The following is a 12,173-nucleotide window of genomic DNA, read 5'->3' on the forward strand; positions in this document are numbered from 1 at the left end:
ATGGTGGATGTCAGGGAAGCTATTGAATGGGGGATAGATCACACCAGAGATATCCAGTTCAATGCCCTCCCTCTATAGCATCCACAGAAGACTGGGCTAGATGGACCATTGGTCTGACCCAGTCTGGCACTTCTTATGTCCCCAAGAGCGGGATCTTAGCCTGAGTATGGATTTGGATGACTGCCTCCTCACTTGCTCGACTGTGTCCCTTCAATACCCTTTTTTCTCTCTGCAAGTGCTAACTGCAGGTAAAGAGAATGGGAAAAGCAGGGCACGGGAGGGTGAAGGAAGAAAAGGTGACCCCTGCATTCATAGTCACAGCGCCAAGAGGAAATCTCTGGCTCTGTCCACTGTGGCACGAAGGAGAGCGGCACTCCTACCCTATTTGTGACTCCTCCACCTTCCAGCGGGAGGGAGAGAGGTGAAATCCTATTACCTTTATCTGGCTTTCCAATCAGGAGCACCTGTAAATGCAAACTCGGGAGACGGCTGCTGGGACCCCTTTATATTTCATTCAGCGGGTCCTGTATCATCTTCTTCCACACAGGAATTACTTCCTTGTCTAAATCCACCACCTGCCAGGTCAGCGGGGTTAGGAGTAGGGGAATTCTTAGGGGTTTCTTTCAGCTGCATCTGAATATAAAGGCAGCTTTTTTGATTCAGAGGAAGAATCGATAGAAAAACAGGGCAGGAAAGACTCTCAGGAGGTCATCTGGTCCAACAGCCCTATTCAAGGTGGGACCATCCCAGTCCAGTGTTTGTCTAACCTGGACTTCAAACTCCCAAGGATGGAGCATCCCAGGGGAATCTGATTCGGTGCTGAACGACCCTCACAGTTAGATGGCTCTTCCTAAGATGTTACCTACCGTATTTTCATGCATATAACCCACACCTTTTCCCCCAACACCATTATATGCAAGGAAAAAGGGTCCCCATGGATCCATCAATTTGGCACAGGCAGTAGGGTAGGGGTGGAGGAGTATTTTCAGTGTTAATTGCTGCAGCTCCGGGAGCTATGGCAATTAACACTGCCACTGCTCCCTCCACACCTCCCCAATCAGGTTGGCACACAGGGTTGGCATGAGGCTGCACTTGGCACGCTCGGTCTGATGTCTGACCTGGCACACAGCCCTGGACCTGGCATGCCAGGTCTGTTCCTGCTTGCTGGCTCCAGAGTCACATCTAGGGTTGAAACTAAAGCACCGTATCTGGGAGCGCAAGCCAGAGCAGGGGCCAAGCACTGGATCTGAAGCCACATGCTGGGTCCAATCCCTTGTGTGGCCTCTGGGGCTGGTGCCATGCCTGGGGCTGTAAGGTGAGCATGGCACCATGCATTGCCTCTGGAGCCGTGTGCCAGGTCCAACCCAAACTTGGTGCATGGTCCGAGGCTCGCCATGCAGCCGTGGAGATAATGCATGAGGTTGGACTTGCAGTGCGGTCCCAGATTCAGCACTCTGGGTCCAATGCAGCACGAGGCTTTGAAGCCAGGGTATGGGGTCGGTTTTAGCGCATGGTCCTGGACCCCCATCACACAAGAAAGATGGGAGAGCTCCATTATGTCCAGCCAGGTCTGAGCCGCTGGTACACATTCACCAGCACTTCAATCAAATGGGTCATAGGTACTGAACCCACTCCCCATCCCCACTTGTTCTTCCAGACCGATTGGTGGGGCAGGGTGGTGGGTAGGTCACTGGGTCCCTCCTGGAGGACTGCACTACCCACAGCGCTTGACATATCCCTTCTCCCTCCCCTACCTTCCCTTTTAAAATTGCAGTGCGGGAAGTAGCAAATGTCTGTGCTCTGGAGCCAGCTTTCTGCTTTGTGATCTCCTCCCCACCCCCCCGCCTTCATGCTCTTTTAAGGATCAGGATATTTTATCTGTTGTTAGGATTTTTTAAATTAATCCATGGCAGGTCACTGTAAAAAGAAGCCTTTCGTCTGTGGGCTGTAATTTGGCTTTTGGACTAAAATGTAACCTCGGGGTGCCCCAAATAAGTGCTTTCAGCTGACGAGGCCCCCTGAGGCGTCTGGGTAACTGAAAAACATTATGACATTTTCAGCAGGTACAAGCCTCTCTCCCTGCAGCTACCCTGCATTTAACAACACAAAATAACTCATTAGCTTGCTTGCTGGCTTCTGCCGGAGCAGTCCCCCCTTGCGCTGGACAGAATGCCCTTGCAAAATTGCGCTGGAAACAGCAAATAGTGGATTTTGCTCAGGGAGCCATAGGTATGAAGGCCTGGGGGACCCATTATAACCATCTAGTTTAACCTCCTGCCAAACCCAGGCCAGAGGATCATGCCCACTAGATTGCAGCACTCAGATCTGAGGCATTTTAGCCCTGCACAATCTGAGCTGCAAGCAGCCAAACCAGAGGGTCTTCCTCTTCCTCCCCTTCACTGTCATCCGATGACCCCGCGCTCAAAGAGCTGGATGTAGCTGTCTGCCCCCTGCCCCTTGCTCCTCCAACCACCCTGGCAGGTGAGCGAAGACGGCCGGACAAGCTACACCTAGGGCTCCTGCATCTCTAATGCTGACATTTCCTACTGAAAAAGGGTGCTCATTAATTGACCTTCTTTTTGGTGATGAAAGGTCTCTTTTTCCCTGTGGGTGGAGCAGGAGCACACTCCCCCCCTCTTAACCCTTGCTGCATCCCACCTCTCCTAATAATTACTGGTACATCCAAAACACAGGAATTGAGGGGGTTCGTTCTGATGTGCGGTTCCAGCTGAGAAAAGGATCTAACCATCTACATCTGGCCCAGCTCCGATTAAGGCCGGAGTAAAACAACCTTGGAAGATAATCTATTTTTCTCTACATCACAGCTGTCACGGGCTACCGTGTCTCCCCAAGATGCTCCCTCCTGCTCATGCTGCCTCCCATTAATCTCTAGCAGAGCACAGTCATGTCTAGCTTTGGGTCCAAACTGAATGGGCCAACGCCGCATCAGGCCTGGACCAATGGACCCGGCTCTAACCCCCGTCTATACCCTGCATTCCTGGAAGCCAGACCCTGGCTGGCCTCACCATCACCCTCGCCAGCCCAGCCCCTTGCTGACTCTCATCAGCTCCAAAAACATCTCGGGTTCCTTTTGGTCGATTTATAGGATTGGGTTTTTATCGTTGCTGCTCTTGGCAGCTTGTTCCATTATTGCGAGCACCTTTTGTCAGCAAGAAGCCGGCTGCAGTTGCTGTCAGGAGGCCCCATCCCCACCACGCATATGCACACATGCACCCACACACTTAACTTTGCTCCCTGACCTCTCGTTTCTGCCGTCATTATTGCCATGAATGAATTCTTGGCGTCTGGCCATCCCTCTTCCTTTTGGTTTCTGGTCTATTTTGCAGGGCTTTATATACTCCATAATTTTCCACTCAAGCATCTTTCATGGAAGGTTACGGAGGGCAAATTCGCACTAATCTGTTCCCACAATACAATCCCAAGCACCAGACCACACCACAGCGGTTGATACAACCCTGCATCCTTTCCTACTAGCCTCCTGTTAGATCCTCCAGTACAGAGGAGCGATATGGGGTTTGTCCTTATAACCAATTTTGGACACCTCACTCCTACTAGGGCCCTGCTGTAGCTTCAGGCTGGAAGATGTTGGCTTGTTTGGGGTTTTTTCCACTTTATTTTTTAATGCATCCAACCCATCAAACAACAGATTCAGCACCCAAAGATTCACCCAGTCCCCCAAAGCATGCACAAAGACACATATTCATAGCCTATCAACAGTGCTACCAGAACCCAAATCAACATCCACGGACATCCCACGCTCCCCTCCCTTTCCCACTCAGTCTCTGGCAACTCCCTCGTGTCTCCAGTGATGTTAAATCCCTGTATCCCCCATCCCCCCTGTCTGCCTCCCTACAACTCTGCACAACACAATCCTCATTACCTTCTACTCATTTCTGCTTTTTCAATTTGAAATGGATGGTAAATTTATTCTCAAGTGTTCGCTCGCAGAACTTGCACTTCAGCGTTCAAAAACGTTTCTCAAATGTTCTGGTTTGGAGGCAGGAGATGCTTTTTTTTAGCAAATTTCAAACATATCCCCCAGATTTCCAAGGAAGCATCTTTTTTTGCCTTGTCCCCTGCAGAACGTGGATTTGACAGGACTTTATCTGTGCTAAAACTTCCCTCAGTTTTTCAAATTACTCAGTGCCAGTTCTCTTCCAGGCTTTTGCAAGTGTAAGTCTTGCAGCCGCTAGAAGATGAGCGATGCTATAATACTTAATACGATGCAGAGCTCTCGGGAAAGTTTAATAGTAAGACTAAGGGGTCATCTATAGTTGGCATCCTGTTGTTTCCCTCACCGTATCTCCAGCCTTCTTCCAGCACAGTTTAATACTGGGACATGTCCACCACGTGTGGTAAAAGCCTCCTGCCTATCCACACTCCCTCCAACATTTCCCTATTCCTACACCATAAACGCATTTTATTTTAAGTGGAGTAAAACACCATCCATATAGGATTTTAAAATATTTTTTTCTATTATTGTGCAAAAGGATGTGTATGGATCTTAAGGTTGGGAGATGACAGAACAAGGAGCAATGGGTTCAATTTGCAGCAAGGGAAGTTGAGGTTGGATATTAGGAAAAACTTTCTTATTAGGAGAGTAGTAAAGCTCTGGAACAGGTTACCCAGAGAGGTGGTGGAGTCTTCATCCTTGGAGGTTTTTAAGACCTGGCTAGACAAAGCCTTGGCTGGGATGATGTAGTTGGGATGATGCAGTTGGGGATGGTCCTGCCTTGAGCAGGGGGCTGGACTAGATGTGACCTCCTGAGATCCCTTCCCACCCTCATTTTCTGTGATCTATAACTATTGTTCCAGATGGTTTCCCATTCTTTAGCACTACCTTCTGATTCAATATCATTAGCCCATTTGGTCATAACCATTGTTTTTTCTTCTTTATGGCTATTTAAAATTGCTTTACATAACACAAGTCAATAGGCCTGTGATTTGCCTTACTGTGACCACACTGGGTGGCTATCACACTGCAGGACACATGCGGTCTGAACCCAACACCCCCGACAGGAAGCCTAGGGAGAAATCTCAGCAATAGGAGCCTTGCAGATGTTGTCCCCCTGTTCTGGTAATGTCCCTCTTAGGGCTTTCCAGCAGGCAAGAGTGAGTAAGTCACAGGGTCTCAGACCTATAGCATCCCCTTTATGCCCTTGGCCAGGTGGGGTTCTTGCATGCTGGAGCAGGTTTGTGGGTTGTTTTTATGGCCCAGAGGTTATGGGAGGCACCTGGATCTGATATGCAGAAGGGCTGGAAGTATCCTTTCATCGATCCCTCCAGTCCTAATCTGCTTCACTGTGTCTGGTGTCACGGTGCCCAGAAGAGATGGCAATATCTCCGTTCACACACCCCCTCCCTGCAACGGGACTCGGGGCTGAGCATTCACATACCCAAGTCCATGTCCGCAGCTTTCGGCCGATGGGAGCAGGGCACGTTCTTGAAGATGGCGTCCAAAATCTTCTCCTTGACCTGAGTGATGGTGTCGCAGTTGAGGATCTTCACTGGGATCTCCGGGCTGTTCACGTTATCGGGGTTCACGCAGCTCAGGACCTGGGGGAGGAAGGCAGAGAGGCAATGAAAAGAGCCGTGCTCTTCAGGGAGCCACGGGCACCCCATCACCACCCCTCCCCAGCTGGCTCCGTGCCAGCAGCACCAGCCCAGCCCTGCACGTTCCTCTAAGCCACGTGTGAGGTTGCTCAGTAGATAAATGGGGTCTGGATATGTGCCTACAGAAGGCTTGTTCCAAAAATAGGTCTTTAACTGGCTCAACACATGACAGGGCTGTTCTCATTGCGTTATGCTCGTACTGATTAGCATCACTTAGGGCCTGCTCCTTTTTCTACTGAAGTTAAGAGCAAATCTCTCACTGATTGTGATGGCAGCAGGATGTAGCCCCTAGCTAAGTGCACCAAGGTGCCAGTTGCCTCTTCAGGTCCTTATTGCAAGGATGATGTGGTCTGAATTCCCCTCTACATGAGCTTTTCCCAGTGGGGTGCACTCACGGTACCCAGCTACCTTCAGAGAGGGCCAGCCCATGCATTTGGGTTCCTCGATCCTCTCCTTCCTGACTTCTCAGCTGTGGCTGCCAAAAAAAAGCCCATTCTGCAGCTGAGAAACCAATTCTTTTCATACAGACCACTGCAAAAGATGTTCACAACTTCCAGCTGGTCCTGCCCAAGGCTGAAAGACTGGCCAACGCAACAAAAAGCTTGAGGGCCTTTGCATCTGAGACACCTTCAACTTCATGAGAGCCTCACAAGTGTTACAAGTGAATAGGACCTCCTTTGCACTCTGTCACCCTCGGCTTGACTTTTTAGCCTGATCTTAAATCTCATAACCCACAGCTTGTCTTCCTTCCAAGCTCCTCTGCCAAGAGGCAAGCCAAACTTCTCTTAATTGGAAATACAGGGCTTCTAAAAAAAAACCACCTCTTGCTCTGGGACAGGGAACAAGAAGTTACCTGATTAGCTAGGCCTCCGGTTTCTTGAGGGGACGCTGGCATCTGTTCCATGAGCATGGTCCAAGAGCAAAATGAAAAGCATGTGGGGGGCTGAGAGGGGGAGCGGGTCCCTTCAGCTCAAGCACATGGAGCATAATGGAAATTTGGCTGCTAACTCACAGGCATTTATAAGGTCAGGGCTCTGCTATCTCTGGGTGGAGAAGGAACAAAAATTTATACACTTAACACACTTTTAAATGCTGAAGGAGAATTAAACTGAGGCTGGTTAATGTTCTGGCATTTTTACAAGAGCAGAGGTAAGGGTCCCAGTTCCTCCACATGCATGCAGGAGAGACAGGGCGCTTCTTGACTTCCAGTCCTACGCTATTGAGTGCTGTGATATCAAAGGGATGTCACCTTCCATTGCTGCCTTCCAGGAGCGGGGAAAGCAATCGTTATGTATCATTTACAAAAGGCTTTGTGAACTTTTACAGGAAAGGCACAATATAAATGTAAGCCATTGATTGGATTCTATTACTATTATTCATGTCCCTTCTGGGAGCATTGGCGAAGCATAAATTCACATAATCATTGTAATAATAACAACAGCAATCATTTACATTTCTATAGCATCCTTCACCTTAGAAGATCACTGAGGTATTTACAAACAGCACCAATAATGCGCAGCCACCATTGGGGTGATTAATCATGCTGCCTAACTCAGTGGGGTAGTGCAGGGTGGGGGGAAGAGTGAGGAAATGTTGATCAAGGAGCTGGGAAATGTCATGGGATCATAAGTAGCCATGGAAATCAGTTATGTTTAAAGTATCGCCCCATGCAGTAAGCTACCCACAGATCATCTGATCAACCATGCATGCTGGATTGAGTTTCATATCCCTGGATTGAGTTTCATTGCCCAGGGACAACTTCTGCCCAGAGTTGTCCCTGGGCAGAATGGATCCAGTCATATCATAAACACAATTTCATCCCTGAAAAAGCATCAGAAAATGAGGGTTGAAGGGACCTCAGGAAGTCACATGTAGTCCAATGCCCTGCTCAAAGCAGGACCAGCCCCAACTAGGTCATTCCAGCCATGGCTTTGACAAGCCAGGACTTAAAAACCTCCAAGGATGGAGATGCCACCACCTCTCTGGGTGATCTGTTCTGGTGCTTCACCACCCTCCTACTGAGATGGTTTTTCCTGATATCCAACCCAACTTTGGGGCCTTGGCTGCTTTGCATTATTCATGTCAACAGCCATGAAGCTGAGATGGGAGCTGGGTCATCTTTTATTCCCCACAGAATGAGAGAACAGCACTGGAGCAAGAGGGTCTCATGGCTGGGATCTGATGGTGCGAGCTGCTGAGAGTCCCCAGTCCCAGGAAAGGTAATGGGCACCCAGCACCCTGCTGGATTGGTTCAATAGACTGAGACCTTCTAATACATGTAAGGGTGAAGTTACATGTTACGCTAAGAGAACTGAAAACACAAGCATCCATGCATTATTAATTCATTGACTCGTGGCACGTGCCCTTTGAGTGTCTCAAAGTTATGCCACTTCAGATGAGGGTTAACTGGGGGCCATGCTACCTAGCTCGTCTTAGGGTAACTTCAGTCTACTCCATGGAGATAAAGCAAGCAATTTGCAGTCCTCCAGCATCCCAGGATACATTGCTCCCAGCCCCTATCCCAGAGCAGGATCCCTGGCCACACCCCTGCTCACCTGCCCCCTAGTGGCAAGTGAGAGCTGTGCACGCAAGAAATAGTATTAACCCTTAACACAGGACTGCTCAGAGCACTTTCTAATTTTAACACTGCTAAACATGCCCCGGATTTAGTCTGGGCTATGTATAATGGGTAACTTCATCCTACCGCGCCAACCAGGCTTTATCAGCGCTGTAGATGAAGTAGAGTTTGCCCTCTTTTGAGTAAGACATCAAACACCAGGGCACTATTACAGACCACACACTACACTGCGTTTATCTGACTATATAGGTAAATACTACTCAGAAGGCTCCAGGTTGATTGGGTTTGTTTTAGATGCTGAGCAGCTTACCAGTGACCTGTCTGCTCCCTCTCACCCTCTTTCTGACCAATTGATTTCTGAGGCAGGCTGCCTGCCTATGGATTATGCCCACCAAAGCAAATAAAATGCTATGCAAAGCCAAAATAGTGCCCCCTCTCCCAAATGTTGGTTTTCCAGGTAGAACTGCAGGATTTGCTGCTAGGGCTGGGCCACGTGGCTTGGAGAGAAACCAGCCCCAGACTTGGTAGTTTGGTAGGTGAGGATCATGCCGGAGAAGCAGAAAGTCTTGAGTTATAACACTGACATCCGCTCTGATTTCCTGTGCCAGCATCAATGAGTCACTCACTGTCTCTTCTCAGCAAAACAATATTTCAAATGATTAATAAAAATGTTTCATTAAAAAGACCCAAACTCCCTGATCTCTGTGCTTTTGTTGCATGCCCTACAGCTGGGGCTGGGCACAGCTGTCTGCAGTGTCTGTAGCAACTCACCAAGCACAGAAGAAACCCTATGGTGACTGCAGACGGTCTAAGGGGTCAGCAGCCGGTATGGAGAAGGAGGGGGAGATACATCTAGGCCATCTCTACGACACTAACAGCAATCAAATCAGGCCTAGCTTTATTTCATTTGAATTTAAAAAACCACGCAAGACTCCAGAACAATGTCTATTTATTATGGGGGGAAAAAAATGAAAGCAGAGAGAGACCAAAAGGAAGAACAGTCTCATTCATATTTTGCTTCCTTTTAATCTCCATCACTGCAGCTGATCTCTGTAAATCTGCTAAGATTCCTATCGGGAAATATTTGCTCTTGAGACGTAAGAGGGAAAGCTGATTAACATCAAACACCACCAAGTGAATGGAGGGAAGCTTTGTTCAGCCTGATGTATAATTACTACCTCTTCTCACTGGCTGCTTTGTACCCAGTCAAAAGGATTTCCTTTGGTGTAAGCGATCGCTCTGTCTCTCTGTTGTCTACATTTTTCTCTCCTTTGCTCCGTTTCTCCAAGTGAGATTGGGATTTCATGTTGCTACGGACTGTCAACTGCAGAGCAGGAAAGAGTCCAAGCCCTGCCGAGATCACATTTGAACCAGATGAGATAGACAGAGGTAGCAAAAAGAAGATTTGTGAGGTCTTGGAATAAGCAAATGAAGCCACCTGCTCAGGGTCAACTCATTAAATCAGCCTCTTCCAAGTCCTGTCCTCAGTCATATAAGCATGCTTTCTCCTGGATCACACCCACCTCTGTATTACCTAAGCAGTGAATTTTCTCTCGTCCTACTCCCATGTGTTTGCTCTTGCCTATATAACCTTTTCTCCCTGAACATCCAAGGCAGGGTGAGCCATTAGGCCTGGACCCCCACCTTGTATCTGGATGTACATGCAAGGAACTCGCAAGTAGAAGGAGAGGAGGCATATTACCTCTGTCTATGGCACATGTGTGACTGTTTTTAGTATCCCGGTTCTTCTTCTGGCTTCAGTGATGACACTGAAAAATGGGAGAAAGTTGCGAAAAGAATCACAAGAATGATTCAAATCCTGGAAAACTTCCTGTACAGCGGAGAGACTTAAGAAGCTCGCTCAATTAATTTTTTCCAAGTCAGGGTGAAGAAGTGAATTCATCACAACCCAGAAATACCTATGCAAAGGAGAGGTTTCCGGTAGTCGAGAGATCTCTAATTGAGCAGAACAAGGCATAACACGATTCAATGGCTGGAAGCTGAAGGCAGACACATTCAGAGCAGAAAAAAGGCACAGAGTTTTAATCTTCAGGATTAACCATTGGAGCAATTTAGCTAGAGACATGGGAGACTCTTGCTCACCTGAAGCCTTTAAATGAAGAGAGGATCTTTGTCTGAAAGGGATGCTATTGTCCCAGTGATGGGATTGATGCAGGGACTGTGGGATGGATTCTTTGGCCTGAGCTGTGCAAAACAGCTGTCGAGGTAGTCATGGCTCCTTTGTGACAAGCGGAAAGTTTTTTGTGTGCATTCGGCCATGGGGATGTGGTTCATCTTGAGATGCCAGGATAGACCTTTCCATTGGGTGCCTGTGCCATTTTGCTCATCAGTGTGTTTTCATGTAGGACTGAGTTTTCAGAAGAGATGTGAAGGGACTGGGGAGGGTCGCAAAGCTGAGATGCTGCTCCACCACACAATGGTCCTTGCAGGGATGCTAAGGATGGAAAAATCCTACTAGCTCAGAAAGACCACGACAACATTGGCTGATGGATGATTCTTCTTTGATTTCTCCAGTTTAAAGAAATGGGGCTGTTTCCATACCCAACAGGAGACTGTTCTCCCCTAAGTACATCCTCCAGCAAGCAAGTTATAGCCAATAGGCAGCCTTCCCACCTCTTCTTCTCTATTGGTCCTAGTTAGGTGCCCACGAACACTGGTCATTAGGGCTGTGCGAAATTTCACCTGGCGTTTCGTTTCGAAACTGTTTCGATACGTTTTGAGCTCAAAACACGGAAATCGAAATGAAGCAAAAGCCTTTGAAACAGCTTCGAAACGAAACAAGGGTTTTGAAACATTTCGAGTTTCGAAGCCAGGCTTACTGGCTTCAGCGCCGGTCCCAGCCGGCAGCACCCAGCTCCTGTCATCCAGCAGGCAGATCGGGGGCTTGTCCGCACCTCCGGGAGGCCTGTGGGGGTTGTGCTGGAGTCCTCCTAGGGGTGCAAGCTCCCAATCTCCCTGCCGGTTAACAGAAGGCCGGCGGAGCAAGCGGGGCCAGGGCAGGTCAGCTCATGTGAGGACCTGCTGCCCCAATCCCAGGGTGGGGGAGGGTCCCCGCATAAGCTGATTTGCCCTGGACCCCACACCCTCCTCGAGCCAGCTCTGGGGGCCAGGCCAGGGGCAGATCAGCTCATGCAGGGACCCTCCTCCACCACCTCCTCCACCCCGCACAAGCTGATCTGCCCCAGCCCCGCTGGCCACAGGCAGCAGCAACTGGCTCCTGGGCAGATCAGGCAGATCTGGGAGGGCTGTGGAGGCTGAGCCGGAGTCCTCCCAGGGGTGCATGCCCCTGATCTGCCTGCTGGATGACAGGAGCCGGGTGCTGACACCTGGGGCCAGCGGCAGCACTGATCTTCCCAGCACTGGGTGCGGGTTGTGCCCAGCACCGGTCTGTTATCTGGCAGGCAGATCAGGGGCCCGCACCCCTGGGAGGACTCTGGCACAGCCCCTGCAGCCCTCCCGGAGGTGTGGGGGTGCCCCCAATCTGCCTGCCTGCTGCATTTTATGTTTCCCCATAATAACCTATGGGTGAAACATCGAAACAGCGTTGAAACAGCGAAACAGTTTAGACAAAAGGAAACAGAACAGTGATTTCGAAACGAAATGAAACTCGAAACGAAACAGTTTCCTCGAATCATCGAAATGGAAGTTGAATCAGATTGGTGCTGTTTCACACAGCCCTACTGGTCACCATTAAAAGCCAACACTGGTACACATGACATCTGTAGAAATGGGAATCCCTGTGGGATGGGATATTAGCTTTCTAGCTTCAGAGGCATTATCCAACCACTAACCGATGTGAAGAGGGAACTTTCTCTCAATTTGGGTTATCCTATACCGACTTTTTACTGGGTTTCTTATACCTTTCTATGCAGCAGTTGGTGCCAAGTTCTCAGACCAGGTGAAGGTTTTTGGACCAGGTGAACCTGAAATCTGGTCTCAT

The 12,173-nt window shown here is 49.1% G+C and overlaps 1 protein-coding gene across 1 annotated transcript in view; it reads right to left on the reverse strand.

Annotated features, from left to right (window-relative positions):
* PLXNA4 (plexin A4) overlaps nucleotides 1-12,173 on the reverse strand; it is a 285,370-nt gene that overhangs the window by 41,819 nt on the left and 231,378 nt on the right. Inside the window, exon 23 of the mRNA XM_006016338.3 lies at nucleotides 5,418-5,577. Coding sequence (XP_006016400.1) covers nucleotides 5,418-5,577 — 160 coding nt within the window. The remainder of the gene's footprint in view (nucleotides 1-5,417; nucleotides 5,578-12,173) is intronic.

Source organism: Alligator sinensis, unplaced genomic scaffold (genome assembly GCF_000455745.1).
Source record: "Alligator sinensis unplaced genomic scaffold, ASM45574v1 scaffold268_1, whole genome shotgun sequence".
Taxonomy (NCBI): domain Eukaryota; kingdom Metazoa; phylum Chordata; order Crocodylia; family Alligatoridae; genus Alligator; species Alligator sinensis.